At 37.3% G+C, this 26,099-nt stretch overlaps 2 protein-coding genes across 2 annotated transcripts; both read right to left on the reverse strand.

Annotated features, from left to right (window-relative positions):
- Window positions 1-135: 135 nt before the first annotated feature.
- On the reverse strand, window positions 136-7,656 carry LOC106138810 (uncharacterized). The gene is made up of 6 exons (XM_060948996.1): window positions 7,641-7,656; window positions 4,013-4,172; window positions 3,295-3,785; window positions 2,942-3,146; window positions 2,212-2,371; window positions 136-620 (listed from the first exon to the last, which is right to left on the reverse strand). The coding sequence occupies exons 1-6, from the start codon at window positions 7,654-7,656 to the stop codon at window positions 453-455; spliced, it is 1,200 nt and encodes a 399-aa protein (XP_060804979.1). The 3' UTR covers window positions 136-452.
- An 8,853-nt stretch (window positions 7,657-16,509) lies between these two features.
- On the reverse strand, window positions 16,510-22,152 carry LOC106138845 (uncharacterized). Its single transcript, XM_013340133.2, has 5 exons — window positions 21,998-22,152; window positions 18,433-19,188; window positions 17,964-18,168; window positions 17,556-17,709; window positions 16,510-17,356 (listed from the first exon to the last, which is right to left on the reverse strand). Exons 2-5 carry the CDS (start codon window positions 18,800-18,802, stop codon window positions 17,183-17,185), a joined length of 903 nt encoding a protein of 300 aa, XP_013195587.1. The 5' UTR covers window positions 18,803-19,188; window positions 21,998-22,152; the 3' UTR covers window positions 16,510-17,182.
- Window positions 22,153-26,099: the final 3,947 nt, after the last annotated feature.

Genomic DNA, 26,099 nt, shown 5'->3' on the forward strand with positions numbered 1-26,099 from the left:
AAACCCTTAATTGTATGGATGTTTTTTCACATTTTTGCAGGTCAATTTGTTTAGTTTAATGGTATACTAACAAACATTCTCTACACGGGCGAAGCCCCGAGTTAGAGGCCAATAAATTAATGAAACAACTTGTTTTGATGATAGTTTTATATTGATTAAATAAAATTCAGTCACTAAATTAGGCATCCCAAAATCCATATAAGTAGGTAAATTTATAATGATTCACAATTAGAATACATAGTCAAATAATGTAAAATAACCTTATCACTACATAAGATTTATACGAATGTAAAATAATTACCCACACCCAAAATTAAATACTGAATTAAAATGATAAATAGCAGTAATATTAAACTAGATTAAATGGGAAGAATATTTGAGGTGTCGCTTGGTAAGCTAATGGCGTCCGATTTTTCGGCCATTTTGTTTTGGACGCCATTTTGCGGCCACTGTCAGAGGCTGAGGCGGCAGATGTCGTCGTTGATTTCGAGCATCTGGTCTATGAATTCTTGGTTGGAAAGCACTTTCGCTAACTGGCAAATGATGGTCCGTAGTTCACCCTCTTTGTAGTTCATTTGGGCGTTGCAAAGTTCAATTTCTTCTTTTATTGGGTCTGGTATCTGGAAAGAAAGAAAAAATAAATCATTAGATGCATTATCTTGCAAAACCTTTGTCATCATTTCTGGTTTAACCGGGAGAACCCTGAGATGTGTTGATAACATGTTGATTCAGACTCTTGGGTCCACTAGGTACCATACCTAAGTAACGTGAGACGGAGATAAGATCTCTGTAACCTAAAGCATTCACCAAAACTAAGCCAAGGATATTCTTGCTTTTGTTTATTTAGCTTTGTTGAGCTTATATTTTTCCTTGCAAAATCTTTACAGAGCGTCCGGTTTTGCGAGAGAAAATCTTATCGGGTTAGTTCCAAGGTCTATCGTGATATGAAGACTAGGTCATCTCCTACATGGCCTTTTAAGCCTTATCTTTCTACTACGTCAAAGTTAATTATTTTCTAAAGGTAGAAAATGCGTGATTGTATTCATTTTTACTATCTACCACACGATGACTCCGGAAGTTTGCCAAAACATATCGTTATATTACATGCAGAAACATGACATTGTGTGGCGTAACAGAATTCCCAGTATGGTGAAACCCGGTGTAAGCTGTCATATGAGGCCATTACGGAATGATCTAATTGAAGCCAATGTGTCACTGGTAGGCATTTGTTATCGCTTGCTTGCACAAGTTTGAGCAGTAACTGTGCGCAGACGCAATAGTCGACGATGTACTACTAGGACAATACAATTAATTCTCTTAGTAACGAAATAAAACTCGGTGACCACCAGTTTAGGTGAAAATTAATTTTAACACTGCTCGTTGTGACGTCACTTATCACTTAGAATATATACCAAATCTCTATAACAGCAATTAAGCAATATTTTAATATATAATCGGCGTTTCCCCGTGGTCTTTTTGTTGAGACTAGACTGCAAACCTATCACAAAAGCTAAATTTTAATCTCAAAAACTATTAAACAGGCAAAGTCCGTCTATTTTACGTTTTCAGTTTCGTCTGATTATCTTTATATGGAAGGTCACATAGGTACATAACTCAAATTACATAGCGTGACAGGACTAGCCTGAATATTACATGAATACAATAGCGTTAGTAACATCAATTCTGTGATAACACTGTCATGTCATGATTACAGGGCTGAAGATTAATAGAAATAGGTACACCTACTCATCAATTTTGTGACTGTTATTAAATATTGAGGCCGTAACAGGCTATTGTGTTGAAACATAATATTAAGTAGGTAGTATGTTTAGTAAAAAAATGTGCTTTGACTGGCCTATTTACTGAATACTTTATAGTTTTCAATCAGGTCAGCAGTAGTAATGAATATTTTATGCTGTCCATTGTGCCTTACCAAAGGTCTGAAATGGATATGAATGCTGTTTTGCCAGATTTTTTTTTATAGTCCCAGATAGTGGATAGGTCGAAAAAGTACAAGATTTTGGTGAAATAAATCTTCCACAAATATGTTGGGAATTACCTATAATTATATATAAAATATTATGTTCGACTTAGGAAGTGTAACATTACCCTGATATAACAGCGAGTAAATTTTTCGTTTTATCTCATAGGAACAGAGGAAGACTTAAATCATAGGATATTAGGTGTATATTTTTTGTATTAGATACCTACATTATCTGGATCCAGGAAGAGGCTGAATTTGTACTTAGTCTTCCGTTTCTCCGTTCCATTGTCAAAGAACAGCGTGAACTGCGCGTCCTTACCGCGCCCTCCCACGGGAAAGTACAAGCCAGCTATGAGGTGGCCTTTTTGGTCGCGGGAAAGAAGACTCCTGTTGAAAATTATAAATTTTGAGGAAGCATTCTTGTACCTTCTTCTGTACCGACACTTTCGCAGCGGCAGTGAACTTAGTTTTAAGTAATTTGTTTGTGGTCAACTAATGTTATGAAACCAAAAGATGATGTTTATAATGTCCCATAAAAAAAATTGAATTTGACAGAAACATAGGGGAAAATGGAAGAGGATACTCCATTGAACTCTATCACCAAGAGCTGCAACTCCTAAATGGATTTTCTATGCGCTATCAATCATGATGACTTACGACTGCCGAGTTTAAATTTAAAAAATTAGCTATGTTGGTTACTAGAGGCCGCTCGCGACTTCGTCCGTACGGATACCCTATCAATCACGCGGGAACTCTGGGATAAAAATCGTATGTGTTATTCTTGGTCTTCAGCTACCCACATACCAAATTTCATCGTCATCGGTTCAGTAGCGTGAAAAAGTAACAAACATCCATACTGACAAACTCACAAACACACAAACTTTCGCATTTATAATATTAGTAGGAAGTAGGATGTAAAAATAGGAGATAGCTGAGGAAGAATGCGCTAACTCTTACCTGAAGTTGTAGACCAGGTTTCTTCGCTCCGTGACATTGACTCCGTCCAAATACGGCCGGGCGGCGTAGACGAGAGAAGTCTGGCATTTGACTTCTGTTCCGCGGGTTTCTCTTTCTTGCCATTCTACGTAGCTGGTGTTTTGGGGGTTTAGCATGTAGTTGTACTCTTTGCGGCAATGTGGCTCGTCTGACTGGGTGAACCAACCTAGGAGAAGCTTATGGTTAATATATGAGAGATTGAAACAAGACGAAAAATATGCTCAGTTGCATCCAGAATTCAAAATCGGCCGCTCAGTATTCTTTGTGTTCTTGTATTTTGATAAATAAAGTAGGCAATTCCTACAATAACTCACCAGTATGTGGATACGCTCGATCAGCCATGACAGTGACGATCCTCGGCACGTGGTATCCCGGATCCGCGAGCATCAGTCCCGGACGGCCATCGATCTTGATCTGAACTCCGACCATCACATGCTCTTTCTCCGCCTCGAGCACCGCCGAGGGACTCTCGCCACACGTGACGTATTCCCTCACATCCACCACAGCCTCCTCGCAAGATATCAGGGCCGTCGCAGCAGCGAAGCCGGGAAACTCCTTGTTCAACCCTCGCCAACGCTTGATCAACTCGAATCCTAACCCTACACATGTGTGCTTTTTAGGTCTGATTGGTGGAGAGTACTGTTCGTAAACGTCGTACAGTTTGTCTGTGGATTTTTCGAATGCTTCAAAGAGGGAGACGAAGTTGCTGACGGAGTCATAGTTGTCGGTTACGAGGAGCCGGCGCAGCGCCGCTTCGGCTTTCGTCGCGAGCTCCTCGTGCTTCGCCGGGGTCAGGTCCAACGGCCTGTGGACAGTCAAACGTTGAACTTGTCGTTTTTTAATCCAATTCCATCATTATGCCAGCTGAAAGTGGCTTTATTTTTTGAGACTGTTGGTCTTGCTACCCGAGAAGACGTGAATATGTACCTGCGAGGCGTGCCCCACCGCGCGGGCGGCAGGGGTAGTCTGGTCACGTCGCGGGCCGCGGGAGAGTCCCCAGCTCGCGCAACCGAAGCGAGTCAACTCGGCCACTCGGCGCCCCAGCGGCCGACCGCAGGCGAGGCGGGCTCGGCCTCCGCCCCCGTCGTCTGAAGCGATGCATCGTCGCGGCGACGCTCGCTCGCAACCTCGACGCCCTTTACGAGCGCCTCACGTTGCCTCTCTAACACCAATGATGACGGTTTTTCACGCTCTGGAAGAATTTTCTTAAATTAGCTTCTGAAGACTTTGAACGTCTATGGTTTCAGGGAATTTCTTAGTGGCGTATGATCGTTCTATATCTCGCTATAATCTGTATGTCTAAAGTACACAAAAAATAATAAAATCACGCCTCTTGCCCGGAGGGGTAGGCAGAGGCTGCATCGACTTCTTTCGTTTATCCGCATTCATTTCCCTCTTTATGGTAAGCTGCGTCTCTGTCGTAGTCAACATTTAGACTAAAGCCATCACCTGAAGAGTGTTCATGGATAGTTGAAGAGTTACTTGACGTTCCTACCTGTTCCTACCTATTTAAAGCAGTTTAATGAAATACATAAGAATATCATTTATTTGTAAGTATTATCGTGTGGATGCATAGCACAAAGGGAAAGTACCTATGAGTAATGATGGTAAAGAGTGAGTTGTTTCCTGTTGTGTACGGTTAGGTGAATCATCCTGTATGTATGTTATGTATGTACCACAGAATACAGGTATTACATGTATCTGAGTACTATCCTCAATCTATACTAATGTTATAAAGCTGAAGAGTTTGTTTATTTGTTTGCGCTAATCTCAGGAACTACGGCCTCGAATTGAAAAATTATTTTTGTGTTGAATAGACCATTTATCGAGGAAGGCTTTAGGCTATAAGTATAACATCCCGCTGCAACAATTAGGAGCGAAGAAATAATGAAAAATGTGAAAAAACACGGGATAAATTATTCATGCTTGTTGGTTTCAATGATACCCAAAATAACTACTCCACGCGGACGAAGTCGCGGGCACAGCTAGTTAGTCACAAAAGCATCGTCTTGCATTATTACTGTCTTTACTACCTCAAATTCCAACAATGCGCCAAGTCTTAACCACGCTTAAACAAAGGAGGAATAAACAAAGTGAACGAACATTTTTTCTTGCTACGTCATCGGTTTGAACCTTGAGATTCTCATTGTAGCCTAGCAACCTGTCACTATCTGAATCTCAATTCTATCATTATGACTCTTTTCTAGACAATTGGCTTTGTCTATAACTAAGAGATAAAGACTTCTTATATATTTTAGTATCTCGATACTTACCTCGGTAAGTGATATCTTTCTCAAACCAGCTTATGATGTAATGAGCTTAGCTTACTAAATTACAGAGTACTTTATTAGATATGGTACCTAATACTACTAAGATATATAGATATTAAATCCTGATTATAAAGGATGGGAATAAATAGAGAAGTAGTGAGGTTACTAATGCAAAACTCTGATACTAATATAAAACATTCCGCTTCGTCGAAAGAAATGAATTGGGATCAGCAAATATACCTACTTAGTAAAGCGAATGTTATGAAGACTTACGGAACCACGCAAATTATGTGCGGTTCTATTTGTTGTTGCCACGGAGGTGTTGCGGAAGGAGTTTCTTTTTGGGCATAATTATTGCTTTGTATTTTGATCGTCCCCTTTGCTATGAAAAGAAAATCCTGATATAAAACCTAAATACAACCAAAAATTCGTAGCTGAACGCCATTATTAAGCCATACCTATAGCTGAATGAGACCTTTAATTTTTTTTTAACTGTAGGCTCTGTCTACCCCGTAAGGGATAAAGACGTCTTTGTATATATGTATGTATCCGTAGCTACGAAAATGTCAAACGTTTAGTTGGTAACTACGCATTTATGATCACGAAATCGATATTATTTGCAGACAAGGAAGTAATGAAAGCCTTTGGAAAGGAAATTGATTTCTTATCAGACATTATCAGTGCTACGTATTAAATTTACTAGCGCAAACAAGCCTGCCTACACAGATAAGAGCAACTTATTGTTGAAATCTCAGATAACAGGCGTTTGATCTTGAGTTTTTGATCGGCTATTTATAAAGATGATCTAAACTTGTAAGATGGTTCAAATATTTCAGTAGCTCTGTTACTTATCTATCTATTTTTATATTAACTACGTTTCCCAATTATATACATAACTATTTTAAGCGGATAACTTATTAAAAAATAGAAAAATAATATAATAAAATATACTTATTAGCAAATAAACATACTTCCATTCCCATTATTTCTTTCTGTAGTAGTAGTAAAATTATTTTTTTTAAGTGGTTTTTACTAAGGACATAGTACCTAAATAAAGTTTCTATCTTAATAGACAAGCCAGAAACTTTATTTTTTAAACAGAAAGAAATAATAAAACATAGACATAGGATGCATTATTTCACAGACATTAGATATCCAAGGCAAGTAGGTTTGGGAAGTCATAATCCTTTCCGCTGAAGGAAAACCTTTGAATTTTTTTTTTATACTTTTTTTATGAATAGATCATTGAACTTAGATGGGATTTAATTGGTTTATTGGTAGATACTGATTGTAATCAGACATGACTACATACATATATTACGATCGAAATATTCCAAGCGATAAACTGAATGATACCGGTTGGGTTAGCACAAAGTTAGTTCTTATTCTGAGTACTAACCAGAGTCTTACCTTTTGTGCCTTTGTTAATTCACGTCACGTGATTCTGATAAAGCATCAAAAAGTTTTCTCGAAATAAATGAATTGGAATCAGCAAATAAAGTAAGTAAAAGGAATGTTGTAAAGAGTTACGGAGCCGCGCAAATTTTGTGGGGTTCTTTTTGTTGTTGCCATGGAGATGAGATTGCGGAAAGATTCTTTTCGGGCATAATTATTGTGTGTATTGATAGATAAAGTAATCTATACTTATATTATAGCTGAAGCTGAAGATTTTTTTGAACGCGCTAATCTCAGGAACTACTGGTTCAAATTAAAAAAAATATTTTTGTATTGAATAGAGCATTTATCGAGGAAGGCTTTAGGCTATTTAATATCACGCTGCAAGGATAAGAAGCAAAGAAATAATGGAAAATGTGAAAAAAAATGGGATAATTATTCATCCTTGAGGGCTTCCAATGATGCCCAAAATAACTATTCCACCCGGACGAAGTCGCGGGCACAACTAGTAAGACATATACCGATCGAAATATTCCACGCGCCAAACTGAACGACACTGGTTGGGTAGCACAAAGTTCGTTCTTATTCTGGGTACCAGAGCATGTAATGCAACCAGCCAATGGTAGCTATTATAGAAAGTTTTATCATAATGACTGAGAAGTTCTAAAAGGACTATAGTATTTCAATAGGACCGCCCAACTTTTTTGTTCCTAGACTTAAAAATTTAATTTATTTCTCTATTATATAAGGCAGGTATACAATTGTACATTATTTTCTGTAATATATCTATAATATTACAGAATACAGGTATTTTTTATACTTTATCAGAATCACACGACTTGATTCAACAAAGACACAAAAAGCAAGTCTAGTCTAGAACACCAGTCTCTCACAATCTTACTTATTTATCTTATGGTATCTAAGGTAATCTTCAGATTGTGGAGATCAATAAAAATATTGATTTTGATTTGATTTTAATATTTGTCTTCACTCACCTTTTCTCTCCCTCATTTCACCATTATTTTGACAAATCTTCTGTAGTAACAGACTTTTTTTCAAAACTCAAACTCGCTTTGATTTTTGCGAAAGAAATGTTTGCCAATTATATGTAGGTAAAATGCATTGTGCAACTCTGAGACGAGCGAATCTGTTACACTTTGTGATAATAATTGCAGAAACTAACAGCAGACAAGGTTAACACCTCACCTACATGTTTAGCACAAATACATATAGTTCTCAGAATTAATTAATGCGTGCATCACGCATATTTCAACAGTCCCTTCTTGGAAATTAGGCGTCGGAATTACCAAGAATTTTTATTAGAAACTGTTGTTAACTTGATGTTAATGAACTTAATGACATTATGTACTATACAATAACACTATTGAATTGGCACTACCAATTGTCAAATATCATGTCTTTGGTGAAGCGAAAATAATTTCGTGTTCTGATCACTCACACGTGTGCCGTGTAGTTCCCGGCACTTTAAATAGTATCATTTCACATCTTACTCATGGATTTCGTAAAAGACGAGTAAGGGAAAGGCTAAAATTGAGATTCTTCTTGTAGGCGATGGGCTGGCAACCTGTCACTATTTGAATTCCACCATCAAGCCATACAGTGTCAGTGGTCTTTCAGTCTTTCAAGAATATTGGCTTTGTCTACCCCGCAAGGTATATAGACGTGACCGTATTTATGTATGATCAATACTGTCAAAACGAGTATAGATTTCGCAGCCAACTGGTTAACTCAAACAGACATTGTGACGTTTTATTTGGAGATAATAAAGAACTTAATTTGGATCAAAGTAATCCTGGATGTCATTTCAAAAGGGAACCGATTCTCTCTTTAAGACAATACATACCTACCTAACCTAACAAAACAATAGCGACTTTACAACTCACGAAATAGGCCTGCTAGCTGCTAGGTTAAAAAGCTTAAGTTAAAAAATCAAGATAGTCTAAGAAGGATCGGTTCCTTTTTACCCTCCGCCTCTGTCATTACCTGTTGTGTAAATTATTACCTAGAAGACCGAGATTCAGATCTATAGATACACGTGCTCGCTATTCTCGTCTGTACTGTCGTTTGGCAACGAGGTGTATTTATAGAAAAAGAGAAATTCCTGACGTACACCACTAGCATTGAAACGTGACATGACATTTAAAGAAGGGAGGGAAAGCAGTTAACATTGTATTATAGACAGGTACCCTGAATCGATTTCATTACGGATCTATAATCTATACTAATATTATAAAGCTGAATGGGCCATTGAGGTCATTATTTTATGTCGGCTACGGCAGATGAATTTCATTCATGCAAGACATTAATAAAATGGCAAACAGCTAAGAAATGATTCCACAAATACACTTTCGTGCCGAATGACTTGACACATCCTGTTAGAGCTGAACTTAACCCAGTTTCCAAACTGTGGTCCACCACTGCTTACCAGTCCAAATATTTAAGTACTTATTCCCATGGTTGTTCCTTACGAAACTTTCCTTTCAGAAATGGTAACCACACACAAAAACTGTGTGTTACACTACTTCTATGACGTTTGGATTAATGGAAAAGCCGATTATCGAGGTCGAAAACGTGAATGCGGAATTGAACAAGCTGTTTTATCAGTTAGCGAATGGTGGGCCTTACATTCACGTGTATTTGGGAGGTCAGACACTAGTTTGGTAGCACGTGTGTCACGTGACCACGGCAATCTGGGTCAGTGCTGCGACGACTTGGCCGCGGCCAGTCGTTATAGACACCTATACGTTGTGTATTATTAAACAACCATTATGGTTAATGATTTGAGTTGCAAACGGCATCAAAGTCGATGTTGTTTTTTGTCGAGTGCTGAGAATCTTGCACCTTCATATTGGTTCCTTGTCATGAAATGAAATAGCCGTAAAACGATTGGAAATTATATTTATTTTATGTATGTTTTTCTGCTAATATAGAAAATTAACACTTTAATCTCAAACTATGTATGAAGAAGTCTTAAAAATGGGTACAACGTAAGGTTGTTAGAGTGTAAAAAAAAAACGCTGAATCGAAAACGAGGTGACTAGTAATATGGCAAATGAAAGAAACATACCGTGCCACCGTGACACAACATTAAAAAAAAAGAAGTGTCAATAATAAAAAAAATATATACCTATAAATTAACTATATCAATAAACCATTCAACCGGAGATGATTAAACAAGGAAAATAATCAACATTATCTTGCCAGTTCGTGTTTGGAAAAACACCGTCAAAAGATAGTATTTAATGATAATTGACGTGCTTTCCTATTAGTTCGTAAATGCAAATACCTTCAGACAACAGTGACCTTTACACCCTTAGGACTACCCACGCTGTTGATTCCATCAATATATATGGCTCGCCCACTATTGAACATGATGTCATTAAGGAGAAAAGGGCTCGTCGCTTAAAAAGTATTACAAAAATGAGAAAGATGCACTTTTAGAAATTAACCCGTTATCAAAATACGTGGCTCTGCTTATTTTTCAGTTATACGACCCGAATCAACGAAAGGATACACTGCTTTTTCGTTTTTAATAACGTAACGTAACGTCATTTTTTCTAGTGATTTTTTTTTATTTTTGGATTGTGTTACCACTTCTCCACTCACCCCTATTCCAGTGACATATTACCTGACAGCACCATTCGGTCACGCTTCAGGATCATGCACATGACTTGGGGGTTCTAAATGAGGACAGCACAACTGATTTAAATCATCAGTATCTATCAACTATGGTTTCCAATAATGCTGTTCGTATTCTTTGCGACGATGTCTCGACGACCACAATGGGCCGTCATATAATATTATATTTAAATAGTTAGGAAAATCAATAAACATGTTGCATAACTTATGTAAATATTTTAATCTTTTTTTGTTACACTTTGTTTACAAAATTAAATTGGGTCTCGTGAGGAGTCACCGAAATAACAAAAATTATATGCAAAAAATTATATAACCGATGTAAAATTTTATAAAATTATATTACCGATGATCCGAACATACCTACCTATGTTACTAGGCAAAAAAGCGAAGGGATTATTTTGCCTTGAGGTGCCTGAAGTTAGTGTAACCTTAATTACTCAAAACAGATACCTAGAATATAAAACTTAACCCTAACGATGACGCAGTTAGTTCTATAACGAAACGATAATGTTATTATAAATATTTAACGTGTTATTTCCGGAAGAGGGAACTAAGACCACATCATCTTTTCTTGTATTATGTCTTAAAGTGAGGTAAGGTATAGGTAAAATAAAAACACGAACAATTTGGCATCAAACATTTGCAATGAAATATATAAAAACGATCACGTGTCTAGGTTTATTATCAAAATGCAAAATGTTTAAAATTGTTACGTTGCTAATTAAGTTCCGATATTTTACTAAGTAAATTAAAGCCGTTATAATTCCACACAATTTCTTAAGAAAATTGTAGTTCACGAACAGTGAAAGTTGTTTTCTGCATTGCGTTACTTAGTATAGGTATGCCATTAGACAGACGTATACTAAAATAAAAATACCTATGCCCTTTCTGATCAATTGAAATGATAAAATTAAACATTCATTTATTTTCAAATCGCGTGAGAGACATTTCGTACATCGTTTTAGTCATAAACCGACCCTCAATTTATTTTATTTAATTATCTGCCATAATTATTTATAATCTCAACAATAGTTATTGCGTTTAGCGCTTAAAACTGTAACACTTAGCACATTAAACTGTGCAATTAGAGAAAAAACATAACGATCGCGCCTTTGTTTATGTTTGAAACAATACAACGGCTAGCTACCTATATCGCGCACGAAACTCATTCACTATGCATGAACATTCGTCTAGGATATCTTTAAGGATTATTATTATCAAGATAGAAATATGAGACGATTGTTTTCAATATTAATGAAAAAAAAAACTTACCCATACAACGGCTAGAAGCCAAATAAAAAAAGAAAAGCACGTTGCTCGCGGGCGCGCCCTATGCAAGCGGGTCCTGCCACGACAACAGACAAACTGATCGTTGTGCGGTGCGGTGTGCTCGTTAATATATTTACATTCAAGTAGTGATGGGCGGTTACGATGAAATAACGCTAACCGTTATTATAGCGACGCGGAACAACACTAGTTATTTCGTTAAATTAGTGAAATTAAACGCACATTAATTTATTTTTAAGTTTGTTATTGCAAATATATCAATACCGTATAAAACAAGGACAATATAAAATATAATAGCGAGACTTATCGCAGGAAACCTTGTTTATATTAGACTATGTTTCTTTCTCATAGTTGGATTTTCAATAATAGCAGCCTTATCATTTTTTAAAAACATACATATTGTAAGTAAGTACTTATTTTAATACATACATATTTAAAGAAGAAATAGACTGAATGGTCATCTTTAGCTGTATTGACACTTTTTTGGCATCGCAAAAAATTATTTGTTTAGGTGACATAATAATTATGTCCCTGACATTACCGCTGACAAAAGCAAATTCGATCATACACTTTGGTGTAAACTTAAATTGCGGCTATATATATTTTTTGTGCAATAACTAGTTATAACTTATATCCGTTATTTACAACCAGTTACCGCGCATGTCTATAGCGCAACGCAGCACGTGTTAAAACGTGGCGTCATGACGACTGCGCATGACAAAGGCGGGACCACGCTGTTCCACCACCACTCTAATTAGACTTGTAAATTATATTCTGGCTCATTCAGATCGTCATCCTAATTGCTATGGTTGTGTACAACAGTAAAATACATCACTAGATCATTTACATCTCGTACGACATAATCAGCTGTGTCAATGTCCACAACTTTGTCTCGAGCGAGTTGACACGTCACTAGTTTTATCTGTTGCCGTTCTCAGAATACAGGTTCAAATTGGGAGTATTTATTCGGAATTTATTTCAAAAGCAAAATAGGTAAGTAAGATGAGGTTTTGGCAAAAAGGGACTACCTATATTTATAGTATCCTTGTTTTGTACTTGTTTTTACAAGGATACAGGTTCGACGAGTTTGTGGATTCTTACTTTATATTTAAATAAGGATTTGAAATGGGAACAAAGTATATAATGTATGCAAACTGCTTCTATTTTCGCGCAGAATATAAAAGTCAATTGCGATGTGAGACGGGTGTAGCTTCGTGTAAAAACCTGATTTATCCGGATAATATATTTACTTATTCATCCATATTTACTTCCCATGGGGGATCACCAGGAGCTAGGAGGATGTTTAATATGAGTTTAATACGGAGCTCCTCGAAGCCCATAATGCATTTAAAAATACGCTGTTATAAGAAAATGATCCGGCTCGAAGGACCATATCCATATCCTTAGGACCAAGGACCAAAAATCCGAAAAGTTCACAGATAAAACAAAATTTACATACATACATACATATAGTCACGTCTATATCCCTTGCGGGGTAGACAGAACCAACAGTCTTGAAAAGACTGAATGGCCGCTGAACGTGGCTTATTTGGCTTAATAATAGAATTGACATTCAAATAGTGACAGTTTGCTAGCCCATCGCCTAGAAAAGAATCCCAAATTTGTAAGCCTATCTCTTAGTCGCCTTTTACGACATCCATGGGAAAGAGATTGAGTGGTACTTTTCTTTCTTGTATTGGTGCCGGGAACCACACGGCACTAAAACAAAATTTGGTGAGTGTTACCAATAGTTTGTACTGTGATAGTGTTACCAATGCAAAGGAAATGCACTATTTTCAGATTTTTACTTCAAATTCAGCTCTACCAGTCTGAAGTTACTTGTGAAGTATAGTTTATCGATAAACTATATCGCATTAGTTTCACGTTTTCGGCCAACGTGACTTTTAGGACGTAAATTCGAATGTAACACAGAGCAAGTTACACGTATCAGTATTTTGCTTTAAAACAAATGTTTAGTCATTAGTTAGGTAATAATATACCTAAATTAGAATAGTTAATGTACATTAGAAGTTTAAATATAATTAGTAAATTTTAATATAGTATATACTAGAGGCCGCCCGCGACTTCGTCCGCATGGAAACCCTATCAATCCCGCGGGAACTCTGGGATAAAAAGTAGCCTGTGTGTTATTCTGGGTCTTCAGCTACCTACATACCAAATTTCATGGTAATCGGTTCAGTAGTTTTTGCGTGAAAGAGTAACAAACATCCATACAAACTTTCGCCTTTATAATAGTAGTAGGATTAAGATATGTAAATTTTTTGATAAAGAATATTTAAGTAACTATTGCGCTCCAAAGAACTTTTCCTACGAATAAACTATTAATAAAACTTCTAATAGAATAATAATTGACCATATGTATATATGTATGTATGTAACATAACCTATATTCCCCCTTAGTCGTCTGATGAAGGTTGATGATAATTATTATTATTGTGATTTTACTAAACCGTGATTTCAACAAACATTAAAAAGGAAGAGGTTCTTAATTAGTCGCGTTATTTTATGACTTTCTTATCATGGCACGTGCTAAAGAGATATGAACCGTAGTCATTGCAAGCCACACAAAGGGTAACGCAAGCCACATAAGTATGATTCATTTGATCTATTACTTTGTATTATTTCCTAGTCTTTATATAATGAGAAAATAAAACATTAACTTTTTCAAAGACACGTTTTAAACCCTCTCGTCTCTGAGTAGCTCACCTGGAAGAGATCGCATAAGGTCGCCTATTTCTGCAATGTTTTTTTTTTACATAGATGTAAATTTGCTGTAATCTTATGTGGTACAATAAAGAGTTATGTATTCTATAATCAGTTAGGTACCTACCTATTGATACCACAATCTAAGGATTAAATGTCTATGCAGCTATCTCCTTGACCAGGTAAAAGAGGCAGGCGGAAGAAAACCTGACGGGCAGAGAATCCCTTGTGGCATTTAGTCCACCTGTTGTACGTTTTACGTGCATAAAGTTTTGTTAAACATACATACATACATACATATGATCACGTCTTTATCCCCAGCGGGGTAGACAGAGCCACCAGTCTTGAAAAGACTCATAGGCCAAGCTCAGCTGTTTAGTTAGTGATAGAATTGAGATTCAAATACTGACAGGTTGCTAGCCCATCGCCTAAAAGAGGAATCCCAAGTTTATAAGCCTATCCCTTAGTCGCCTTTACGACATCCGTGGGAAAGAGATGGAGTGGTCCTATTCTGTTTTGTAATGGTGCCGGGAACCACACGGCGGCTTGTTAAAGAAATAAATAAAAACTGGTGTAAATGATATGCGGGTAGGTGGTCTTATAACTGAAGATGATACAGACCAGAATAAGTGGAAGGAGTAATGTCTAATAGCGGACCCCAAGGTAGCTTAGACTCACTATAGGCTCCTAAATATATAAAATTAAATGTGCTGGTTCAATTTAAAATATTATTGAGTGCCTATTTTGTTATAGTGTGAGGTTCCTCATCTACTGGGAGCACCGCCACTGATCTTTAATAATAAATTGTTTTACATAATTAAATTTTACTTTTATTAAATGAATTAATTTTCCAATAACTAAACTACGTGAGGACGAGTGCGCAGTAACTGACCACACGTCATTCATTCGCCGCTCTCACACAAAATCACTGGCACATAACATTCACACTTAAGTACATTGTGTCCCTACACACTGATAAAAAAAATTCACAATCACGAAAGTAAAAATGTTGCGAAATTCGTTTTAAGGTTTATACGAGTAGGTACTATATACTAACCACAGTTATAATTTGAAAAACAAACACATATGGCGAACGCGTCATGCTCGGCCATTGTTTTGTTGTGATAACAAGTGATAATGACGGTCTAGTTTAGCAGAGATGAAAAACAAAAGAACATAAGATTTTAGTACATACATAGGTACATATAGACGTGAGTCTATATCTCTTGCGGGGTAGACGGAGCCAACAGTCTTGAAGAGACTGAAGGGCCACGTTCAGCTCCAAATTGAGATTCAAATAGTGACAGGTTGCTTGCCCATCGCCTAAACTTTTAAGACATTCATGGGAAAGAGATGAAGTGGACCTGTATTTTTTCTATTGGTGCCGGGAACCACACGGCACCCATAGAATACCAATAAATGAATTAATGCCCAAGTTTAATTATTAAAAAAGTTAATAAACCAAGTAACGCGTTTGTAGATCTGATAAATGTTACTCCTAAATTCCTCTACCATACAAGTTGTTCGTATACATACGATCACTCCTTTTTCCTGAAGGGGAAAGCAGAGACTACATCTTGAATCGTGAAAATTTATCAAGTACAAACTTTCACCAATTAAATTATGAAACACTAGCGGCCCGCTACGGCTACGCCTGTAGTACTTATAACACAACACCCGCAGATGTACCTTTTGAATGGTGACATAATTTTCATGATCCACAATATATTCGGAGATTAGCCCTAACAAAAAGATTAGCCCTAACAAAATAATCAATGTTAAAAACTTTACATAAAAGAAAAAAAAACGCTACTGCCATCTATCGCCACGTCCAACTACTAATTAGAACGTACGCTTCATTGCGTTCTTTACAACCGCTGGATCATACGCTAGATCGTTTGACGATCATCGAATTTCAAATGAAAAACATAGATGGCGCTACATTGCTTCTGCTTGTTTGTGCGAAGAGTTTGTAAGGCACGGATTCTGATAAACTTCTTGAAATTTCCCATACACAATCAGGAGTACAGCTGCCAAGTACTGCAGCCTGTAACTTCTGCAAAGGTTGCGCGGTTCTGACAAGAATCGGTTCATGTAAAACCTAACTTCAGTATCCGGAATAATGCCAGGAAGAAGAAGGTAACAGGTTTGCAGTTAAATAATATTTTAAGGTCATGTAAATAAAACAACGAATACATATATTTTTATGTTTATTTACCCGCTGAGCCGATACCTCGTTTCAGTTTCATTATGACTACAAACGACTACTCTACATAAAAAATGATAGAATTAAAACCCATGTAAGATACAATAATAAACATGCATGAGAAAGTAACGATAATGAAATACTGAGTAAAGATGACAATCAAAATAATTGAGAATTTAATGAGAATGGAATACTGTTGACATACGTTATGATAATAAATCCCCAAGAAATAATCAAATTGACTAATGATCTATAAAATAAGTTAAAAATATTAATCTTCCTGACTTCATTCATAGTATTGTTGATGGCGCTTCTACAAGTACTGTCTTCAAAAATGTGGATAAAGTCTTCCTCTTTAATTTCCGATAGGTTCACAATTGTTGGTTTATGCATCAACTACAGTAGCAAGTTACTAACGTGCTTTAAAAATCCATAGTTGTTGTTCGGCTGCCAGTCTGACATAAAACAAGTTGTTGGTCTTCTATTTTGATTTGACAACTTTGGCAGGAGTATCCATTTCAATTCTGTGTACTTGTTTCTGTGTAATTGTGTCTAAAATACCAAATCTGATTCTTAAAAATCGCACAATTACTTCAAAAAATTTACAACCAACTAATATTCTACCGCCAGGAACATCATTTAATACTGGAATCAGGTGATCTAGTTTCCAGCAGAAAGCTGCACAATTTTTGCATTGACGTCAAGGAGTTCAGCCATGTACTCTTCGTCGGCCATGATGTGGGCTAGTCTCTTGAGGATGGACAGCAGTTCGCCATCCTTGAGATGTAACTGGTCATTGCACTGTTCCACTTCATCCACTACTGCATCAGGAATCTGTAATAAAAGGCCAAAATGTTAAAACCAAGTAACATAAAGAGGTTTTGGGTTTTGTAATAGAAAATTTTCTAAGTAAATGTAATTTTCGCTGAAGTACAAGCGAACAATTCTTCTGACAAATCCAACATGTTCTAATAATTGAGGAGAGGCTTAGGTAACTCGAGAGTTTGTATTCCTAGTTTTTAAAATCATTTACCTTTTGAAGAACTAAGAAAGTTTCAAACTTGAGTTTCTTCCTCTGTTTGCCGGAATTGCTGTCGAAGAAGATGGTGAACTCCTGAGTCTTAGGTTTAAGAGGGAAGTAGATTCCTGCAGTCAAGTTGCCCTTGGGATCTCTCGCAAGTAAACTCCTGGAATAGATAAAATACATTTTGTTAACCATAAACATTAACGTGCTCTCCATGTTTTACAATTTGACATTAATTCTAACTTAACTATAATTTGAACTTGGCTCCTTTTTTTGTGTTGCATTTCAAACACCTAGATTTAATCTAAGGTTTAACAGTTATTACACACCTATTTCTGTGTATTTGATAATAATCAATAATTCTGTGGCAATACCAAGTATTTTGCCACTAGGAACAAGAAAACTATTGATACGTACCTCAAATCCCACACAAGATTCCTCTTCTCCGTTACGCTGACAGCTGACAGATAAGCTTTGGCCACGTACACCAGAGATAGGCGCTCCTTCACCACTTTCCCCCTGGTCTCCCTCTCATGCCACTCCACGTAATTACTGTTGTGAAGGTTGAACTGATAGTTGTACTCTTTTCGGCAATGGGGCTGATCGGACTGGGTAAACCAACCTGGAAAAAGAGATTGGAATAAGATACTAGCCAAGGAAAGTCATTCAACTACATATCACGAGGCAACAATTATCTTTGATTTATCAGTCGCTAATACTATAATCAGGCACTAGATAATAGCTTGCATGACTGAGATACATTAAGCATATAAGTACTAAATCATGTAAACAAAGACTTAAATGATAAGGCATTGTTAAGAATTACAATGGGAAACATGAGAGTTTTATTATGATCTCTTAAGTACTAACCATAAAGATAACTTACCAGTATGTGGGTAGCAGCGATCCGCCATCACGGTGACAACGCGGGCGATGTGGTACCCCAAGTCCGACAGGAACACGCCAGGTCTGTCCCCAATCTTCACGTGGATCGCGACCATAACATGGTCCTTCTCTGTCTCAATTAAAAACCCTTGAGGCCCAGGACAGGACGTAGCGTAGTCGTTCAGATCTTGTATATTCTCATCGCAAGATACGAGCATCATCGATTTAGTTATACCCGGGAAATCGTTCTCCAACACTTTGAGCTTCTTCATGACTTCCATACCCAAGCCCACGCAGGTGTTCTTGTGCGGGCGTATTGGCGGGTTGTATTTCTGGTAAAACTCAAGTAGATTATCATCAGGCGCAGCCATGTACGTATCGAAGAGTGTCAGGAAGTTGTTGACAGAGTCGTAGTTTTCATTAACAACGAGTCGGCTCAACAGCGCCTCGGCTTTAGCGACCAAGTCCTCGTACTGCTGCAGGGAGAGGTGCAGAGCCGGGCGAGGGGCCCCCCACCGCGGGGGCGGCAGGGGGTGGTCGGCCGGCCATTGTAGGCCGGGGGGTTTCTGTACCGAGCCGAGTCAGCTCAACCACTCGGCTCCCCAGCGGCCAACGACGCGGCGCATGGCCCGCTCTTCGCTCGAAGTAGATGCCATGTCGGCCGGCGCGGGCGGCCCTTCGAGCTCAGTGGCCTCCAAGCCGTTCGGCGTCTCTGGAGACCACTGTTCCTTACTTAACGGTTTTATATTTAACGTTTCTGGAACAATAATATAAAATTATTAGTTTCCGGCGTGTTAACGGCTTTTGAAATTGAGGTATATTGGTTGAGATACCTAGATGACGTTAACAGTGAAGGGTGCAACCGGGTATACGTAAATATGAGGCAGAAACAATGTTCCCAGGGACTGTTGAATGTTTCTATTTATGGAAGTGTCAAGAATCAAGACCAACCAGGTAATCCTGGCAGATGTCCAAATATTAAAAGCAAGTGCGTCAATAACATATCCAGCAAATATATTTTTAGCACATTTTGGAAATGGGAATGACGTCTGGATAACTTTGGCAGTAATTCAAATATGTATTTGAATGTTTTATAAAGTAATTCGACAGTTTCTATATTCCTTTCTCCATAGCTACATTGATATGAATAGCGGCAAGAAATACAAACAAGGTTCTCTGCTTAACCCAATGGAAGACAGGTAGATAATGCTATTAGTATTAATCAGCTTATTGTACTTTACAAATTGTAAATGTTACCTAAACAGAATAAACAATTATATAAATAACATATTTTGTAGGAAGTCGAGCAAGGGTACGCTGAGAGAGCAAAGGCGAGAGCAACCCACTCCGAATATGATTCGGCACGTATACATGGAAGATTGGTAGAGCCATTAGTGCTGGTAGGATTGTTATATTGAAACGCAAACCAAGCACACCTTATCAAACTAATCCACAGTAATAGGATCGTGAAAAGTTACCTAATGATAATAACTGTAGTCTTCATAAGACAAATTTGTAAGATCAATTAAAAGGGAACATATCTTCTACAGTTAAATGTTCTTTTTAGACAAACGAAAGAGATATACGGACGATCGAATTAATGACACAATTTAGACCATTCATAGTTAACTAATTTGCTAAAGTGTGTCACGCGATGTTCGTGATGACGCATACATTGCGGCCCTGACTCTTGCAATCTAGAAATGCCTTTGAGTTTAAACCAATAAATGGGTTAAGAAAAGATACCCTAGCATTACATGGGTTTACTTAGTTCGTTGTACACAAGTTCGGAGTGGGAAGACCTAGATGAACGTATCTTGATCAAATTAAGGACCTCCTGGTAAAGGGTCAGGTCAAAAGTACCCGAAACCGCCGAGCTTGCATGAAGAGCATGAGATGAAGCGAAGGAAATATCCAGAGATCGTGGCAAGTGGAAAGAGGTAGTCTCTGCCTACCCCTCCGGGAAAGAGGCGTGATTTTATGTATGTATGTTGTACACAAACATATTATCAGGTCTATATCCCTTGCGAGGTATACAGAGCCAACAGTGTTGAAAAGACCGAAAGGCCACGTTCAGCTGTATGCCCTTATAATGGAATTGACATTCAAATAGTGACAGATTGCTAGGAAATCGCCTACAAGAAGAAGTTTATAACTTCGTTATACAGGAGGAAATATATTTATGAAGCATGATTACATTTATAATAGTTAACCGACATATTGTTCTAAGGGAAGTATTTGTGCAGTGTGGTTCCCGGCACCAATAGAAAAAAGAATAGGACCACTCCATTTCTCTCCCATGGATGTCGTTAAAGGCGACTAAGGGGTAGGCTTATAAAATTGCGATCCTTTTTTTTAGGCGATGGGCTAGCAACCTGTCACCTTTTGAAGCTCTGATGGATGATCAATTGAAAAAAGTTCGCAAAGAATGTTTGAAAACATGAATGTGCCATGATTCATCCTCTTGCGAATAAACGAGACTACCTTAATGGGAACTTTAGGAAAAAGCTATCCGACATACACATAACCACGTCTTTATCCCTTACGGGATTGACAGAGCCAACAGTCTCTTAAAGACTTGAATGCCATGTTTAGCGGTGTGGCATATTGATGGAATTGAGAGTCCAATTTGATAGTGACAGGTTGCTACCCTATAGTCAATCGTTTAGATGAAAAATATTATAATTTAAGATTTAACGATGGGATCTCAGGACAGGAAGAGAAGCTATCAGACATTAGGGATTCATGTCATATAATGGAAAAGGGACTATGTCCGGTAGAAATCCAGGAACGAACTCCGGGAAGAGCCAGGTATAGTTTGCAAAATGTAGGTATATAGAGATGGCATTTTTTTTTAAGCAGCGTATATTGTCTTTGTTAAATTACAGTTATAAAAGTATCTTGGTAATCTTGGGAGGTTAAGATTGCGGAGGTCAGATGGGAGTAAAACCTGACTCATCCAATCTAAGATCCATTGTCATAGACAAACTGCTCTTCTGCAGTGTGATGAGATTGCGATCGGGACTAAAGCCAGGATGAAGAAGGGCCATAAGGTGAGAAGTAAAATTGCATGACCCAGAAGTTGAAGAATTCAAAGTTCATGGTCACATAATGTGACCGAGGTAAATCTTATAGATCGGCCTGTACTTATCATTTCCGCTTAACAATGATACTCATAAAAATTGACCGCAAAGATAGTTTTCGACTGCAAAAGAAATTATAAAAATATTTGGGCAATGATAAAAGAACTTTGGCAATAAATTGTCACTTTTTGTTCAGATAACTGACCAATGTTGATAACAGATAACAGTAACCTAAAATTAAAAGATGATTAATGGTTACATGATGATGATTAAACATGCAAATATTGAGGTGAACAATTGACCGCGAAGATAGTTTTCGACTGCAAAAGAAATTATAAGAATATTTGGCCAATGATAAAAGAACTTTGGCAATAAATTGTCACTTTTCGTTCAGATAACTGACCAATGTTGATAACAGATAACAGTAACCTAAAATGAGAAGATGACTGATGATTAAACATGCAAATATTGAGGTGAACGTACCCATTTCTTGGCTTGAAGCCGGGGGTCTAACTAGGATGTCCTCTGGGAAGGTGTGTATTTGTTTACTTCTAGAAACAAACTGGCTTCCCTTGCGTCCGCGCGCCGTAATATAGACCATTCATTACGGCGCCCTCCCCCCTCGCTGGCGCGGCTTCCTCCCCCCTCCGCCGTCATATCGGGTAAAACTGAAATGTTCGTGTAGTGAACTGTTTACATCGCCCTGTATTCGTATATTTGTCTATGTGTGCGCAATGCGTCAAAACAAAACGCACACAAGTACATTTCTCGTGTTTTAATACTCTTATCTTTGTATATGTGTGTATATGTATAGCATGCGGGTCGTCATAGGGTAGAATGTGGATAGAAACGTGAGCTATATGCCACGTGCTAGAAGTGTGAAGGTCAAGTGTGATCGATAACATATTGACAGCTGATGGTGGTACCATTGGTATCGGACTGTTGTTATGTTCTAAAATTTCAGAATAAGGGACTTTGTTAGGCACAATTCGAACGAAATACATTCTTTACATAAATATAATCACGTCCTTACGCGATAGACAGAGCCAATATTCTCGCAAAGACTGAGAGCCCAGGATGTAGTCACGTCTATATCCATTGACGTGACTACATCCTGGGCTCTCCTGTCCATCCATATATGATTAGACAGATTGTTTTGAAAAGACTAAAAGGCCACGTTCGATTATATGGCTTTATGATGGAATTGAGATTCAAATAGTACATAACAGGTACCTAGCCCAACGCCTACAAGAGGAATCCCAAGCCTATCTCTTAGTCAGCTCTTACGACGTCCATGAGAGAGTTCTATTCTAAAGTGTCGGAAACCAAACGGCACCAATAGTTAAGTTAATTTTGAAAATTCACATCAAGTAAGTATAATTCGATGAAATTTTGTCATTATTTAATTATCTTTCTGTTTTTGCAAATTATTATTGCCGGCTTTCTGCATAGCACCTAATATGGATGATTACATAATTACCTCATCAGTAGGTAGGTACTTACAAATTAGTTACTCATTAAGTATGAGTAAGAACTTCTCATTTTCTCAAAAAAACGATGTTTTTGTAATGGGCAGGGTAATAATTAAAGTATTGTAATTAGTAATGACAAACATAATTTTTTTATGAAATAACTTACATATTACCGCGTCTATATCCCTTGCAGGGTAGACAGAGCCAACGGTTGTGACGGCCACGTTCATCTGTGAGCTTAATGTAAGAATTGAAACCCAACGAGGAATTGAGAGAAAGAGGAGAAATTGAGGAATTGCTAGCCCAACGCCTAAAAGAAGAAACCCAAGTTTATGACATAAATATTCATTTCACACACTTTAAGACATATTATGTATCTTTCGTACACTCAGCGACAAGAATTGCATAATATAGTGCTGTTTCTAAGAATTTCTGAGTCACCTTTCAAGGTAAAAATAAAATGTTTGGCTTGTGACGTCATCGGAACTCCTCAGAGCAAAAAGTTAATGCTTAGTACCTATGAGTGCATCATGAATGCGTCATTTAGTTACAGTTAATATCAGAGATGTTTGATTAATATACCGCTCTCGCGCATCCTGGTTTCAGAGTGTAAATTATCGAAGTCACGAATTTAATAATGTGTAACTAGTTTGTTAGAAAAAAAAGTAGTTAGGTATTTTGAGAAATTGAAAAAGTAATTAAAGAAAAGACATCAACGAGTCAATAACAATTTGAAAATTAAAGAATTAAAATAAAATTTAACAAAGTCCTTAAACTCGAATCTTTGATGGTTATTCATTAACGCTGGTAGGTATAACTTAATTCTTAGTGTAATCTCAAACCTTAGTGGTTTCGCTATACTAAGTTAATACCTACTCAATGTTTTGTAAGATCTTTCATACAATAATAAAAAAAAAAAAAAAAAAAACTATTTATTTTTCCCATCTTAAAATTATCTTTCATCAGCAAACCCAGACTGTTATTACATAAAGGTAAGACTTTGACTTTTCAAAGGTTTGTCCAATCAGAACCTTTAAAATTTTTAAACATTCTTAAGTAGGTACCTACGTATATCATCACGCCTTTTCCCGGAGAAATAGGCAGAGATTACATCTTTTCATCATTCATAGGACTTCGTCCGCATGGAAACCCTATCAATCCCGCGGAAACTCTGGGATAAAAGTAGCCTATGTGTTATTCTTGGTCTTCAGCTACCCACACCAAATTTCATTGTAATCGGTGTAGTTTTTGCGTAAAAGAGTAACAAACATACATACTGACATCCTGACATACTCACAAACTTTCGCATTTATAATATTAGTAGGATATATAGCACTCGTATAATACAACGCGAAAGTTTAAAATCAGTTGAACACAAGAAGTCGTTTAGTATAAAAAATAAGGTGTCACTTCTTTTATTCTTTCAACTTAAGGGTCAGGTCAAAAGTACCCGAAACCGCCGAGCTTGCATGAAGAGAGTTATGAATGTGGATGAAGCGAAGGAAGTATGCAGAGATCGTGGCAAGTGGAAAGAGGTAGTCTCTGCCTACCCCTCCGGGAAAGAGGCGTGATTTTATGTATGTATGTGCCGTGTGGTTCCCGGCACCAGTTCCTAAAAAAAAGAATAGGTCCACTCCATTTCTTTCCCATGGATGTCGTAAAAGGCGACTAAGGGATAGACTTACAAACTTGGGATTATTTTTTTAGGCGATGGGCTAGCAACCTGTCGCTATTTGAATCTCAATTCTATCATTAAGCCAAATAGCTGAGCGTGGCCCCTATCAGTCTTTTCAAGACTGTTGGCTCTGTCTACTCCACAAGGGATATTAGACGTGACCATATGTAATGTATGTATGTCACTTCATTATACTATTAATTGTGGTAAGGTTCATTCTGGGGTTCAATTCTGCCGCAGCCTATGTATCGATCGCCGTATTTTTAGGTGTGACTCGTCTAGGAGGGTCAGAGGTTGACCTGGATCGATTAAGGCTGGTTTGATATTTGGTAGTTTTCAATCCGAGGCTTATAACCTTAAGTTCATTGCGAGGTCAAATCTTCAAAGAAATCGCGACGCATTTTCGTTATATCATATTATATCCCATCTTCCCTCTATCATTAATCGCGTATACATCGTCACCTCTCTAGACAAGAATCCAGAATTCGTCTTTTAACCATGATCCCGGAAGTCAGGTTTTTACACGATGCGACTCCCGCCTTTTCAAGGGATTATTTTCCCCATAAATTCTTCTTGCAGGCGATGAGCTAGCAACCTGTCGCTATTTGAATTTAAATTCCATAATTAAGCCTATGCAGCAGAACGCGGCCTTTTAGTCTACCATAGAGTATACCATGAACCGACGAACTTGTAAGACAAGAGAATGGTGAAACGAATAACTTTTGTATAAAGAGAAACGCTAATCGATATTCACCTTTTTTGAAATTCTAACGCCCGAATACTGAAACGTTACTCAAATATTTAACGGCTAATTAAATGTTTGAGTAGCTCTTAAACACAAAATTCGTATTCTCAAACGTAAATTATAAGCATGTGTTAAATTTAAATGACCCCATAATTAAGTTGCGATCAAACGCCACTCAGTGTAAAATTGGTATACTGAACCTTCTCCTATTAAGTGTAACAAGAACTTTCTTGAAAACCGCATCAAAATTGGTTTAGCGAAACGCGAGATAATCACGAATAAACGTACATACACTTTAAAAACGAACGCGGCTAGTTAAAATATATACTCTCTGCCAGGAATGAGGCGTGATTTAATATCATAATCTATTACCTACAGAGATATAAATACTTATTAAGATTATGGAAGAATTGAAGCAATTTTTTAAATTGGTTTAATGTTATTCAATATGTAACAGTGACCGCGCGCTAGAAATATGTGGATTTCTCGAGATATTTCTAACGCCGTGGGTACTATTATCGTACTAAGTGACTAGATAGGTCAGTGATTATTTATCGAATCGAATGAAAACATTCAACGTTTGAATCTTATTTCAATATTGATTAATAATATTTTTTCTTCTTTTGTAAGGTAGGTATATACAATTTTAACATATTTTACATACATACCTACATGAAACTACGTTTTTGTTCT

The sequence above is a fragment of the Amyelois transitella genome, chromosome 17 (genome assembly GCF_032362555.1).
Source record: "Amyelois transitella isolate CPQ chromosome 17, ilAmyTran1.1, whole genome shotgun sequence".
Lineage (NCBI taxonomy): Eukaryota > Metazoa > Arthropoda > Insecta > Lepidoptera > Pyralidae > Amyelois > Amyelois transitella.

Coding starts and splice junctions, on each gene's coding strand:
- LOC106138810 (XM_060948996.1), bottom strand. Junction 3,147..3,294: donor TCGAGCGTATCCACATACTG/GTGAGTTATTGT, acceptor AGCTTCTCCTAG/GTTGGTTCACCCAGTCAGAC. Junction 2,372..2,941: donor AACCTGGTCTACAACTTCAG/GTAAGAGTTAGC, acceptor AATTTTCAACAG/GAGTCTTCTTTCCCGCGACC.
- LOC106138845 (XM_013340133.2), bottom strand. CDS start 18,802: ATGGCTGCGCCTGATGATAATCTACTTGAGTTTTACCAGAAATACAAC. Junction 17,710..17,963: donor AATCTTGTGTGGGATTTGAG/GTACGTATCAAT, acceptor TATCTATTCCAG/GAGTTTACTTGCGAGAGATC. Junction 17,357..17,555: donor CTTTCTTAGTTCTTCAAAAG/GTAAATGATTTT, acceptor CTTTTATTACAG/ATTCCTGATGCAGTAGTGGA.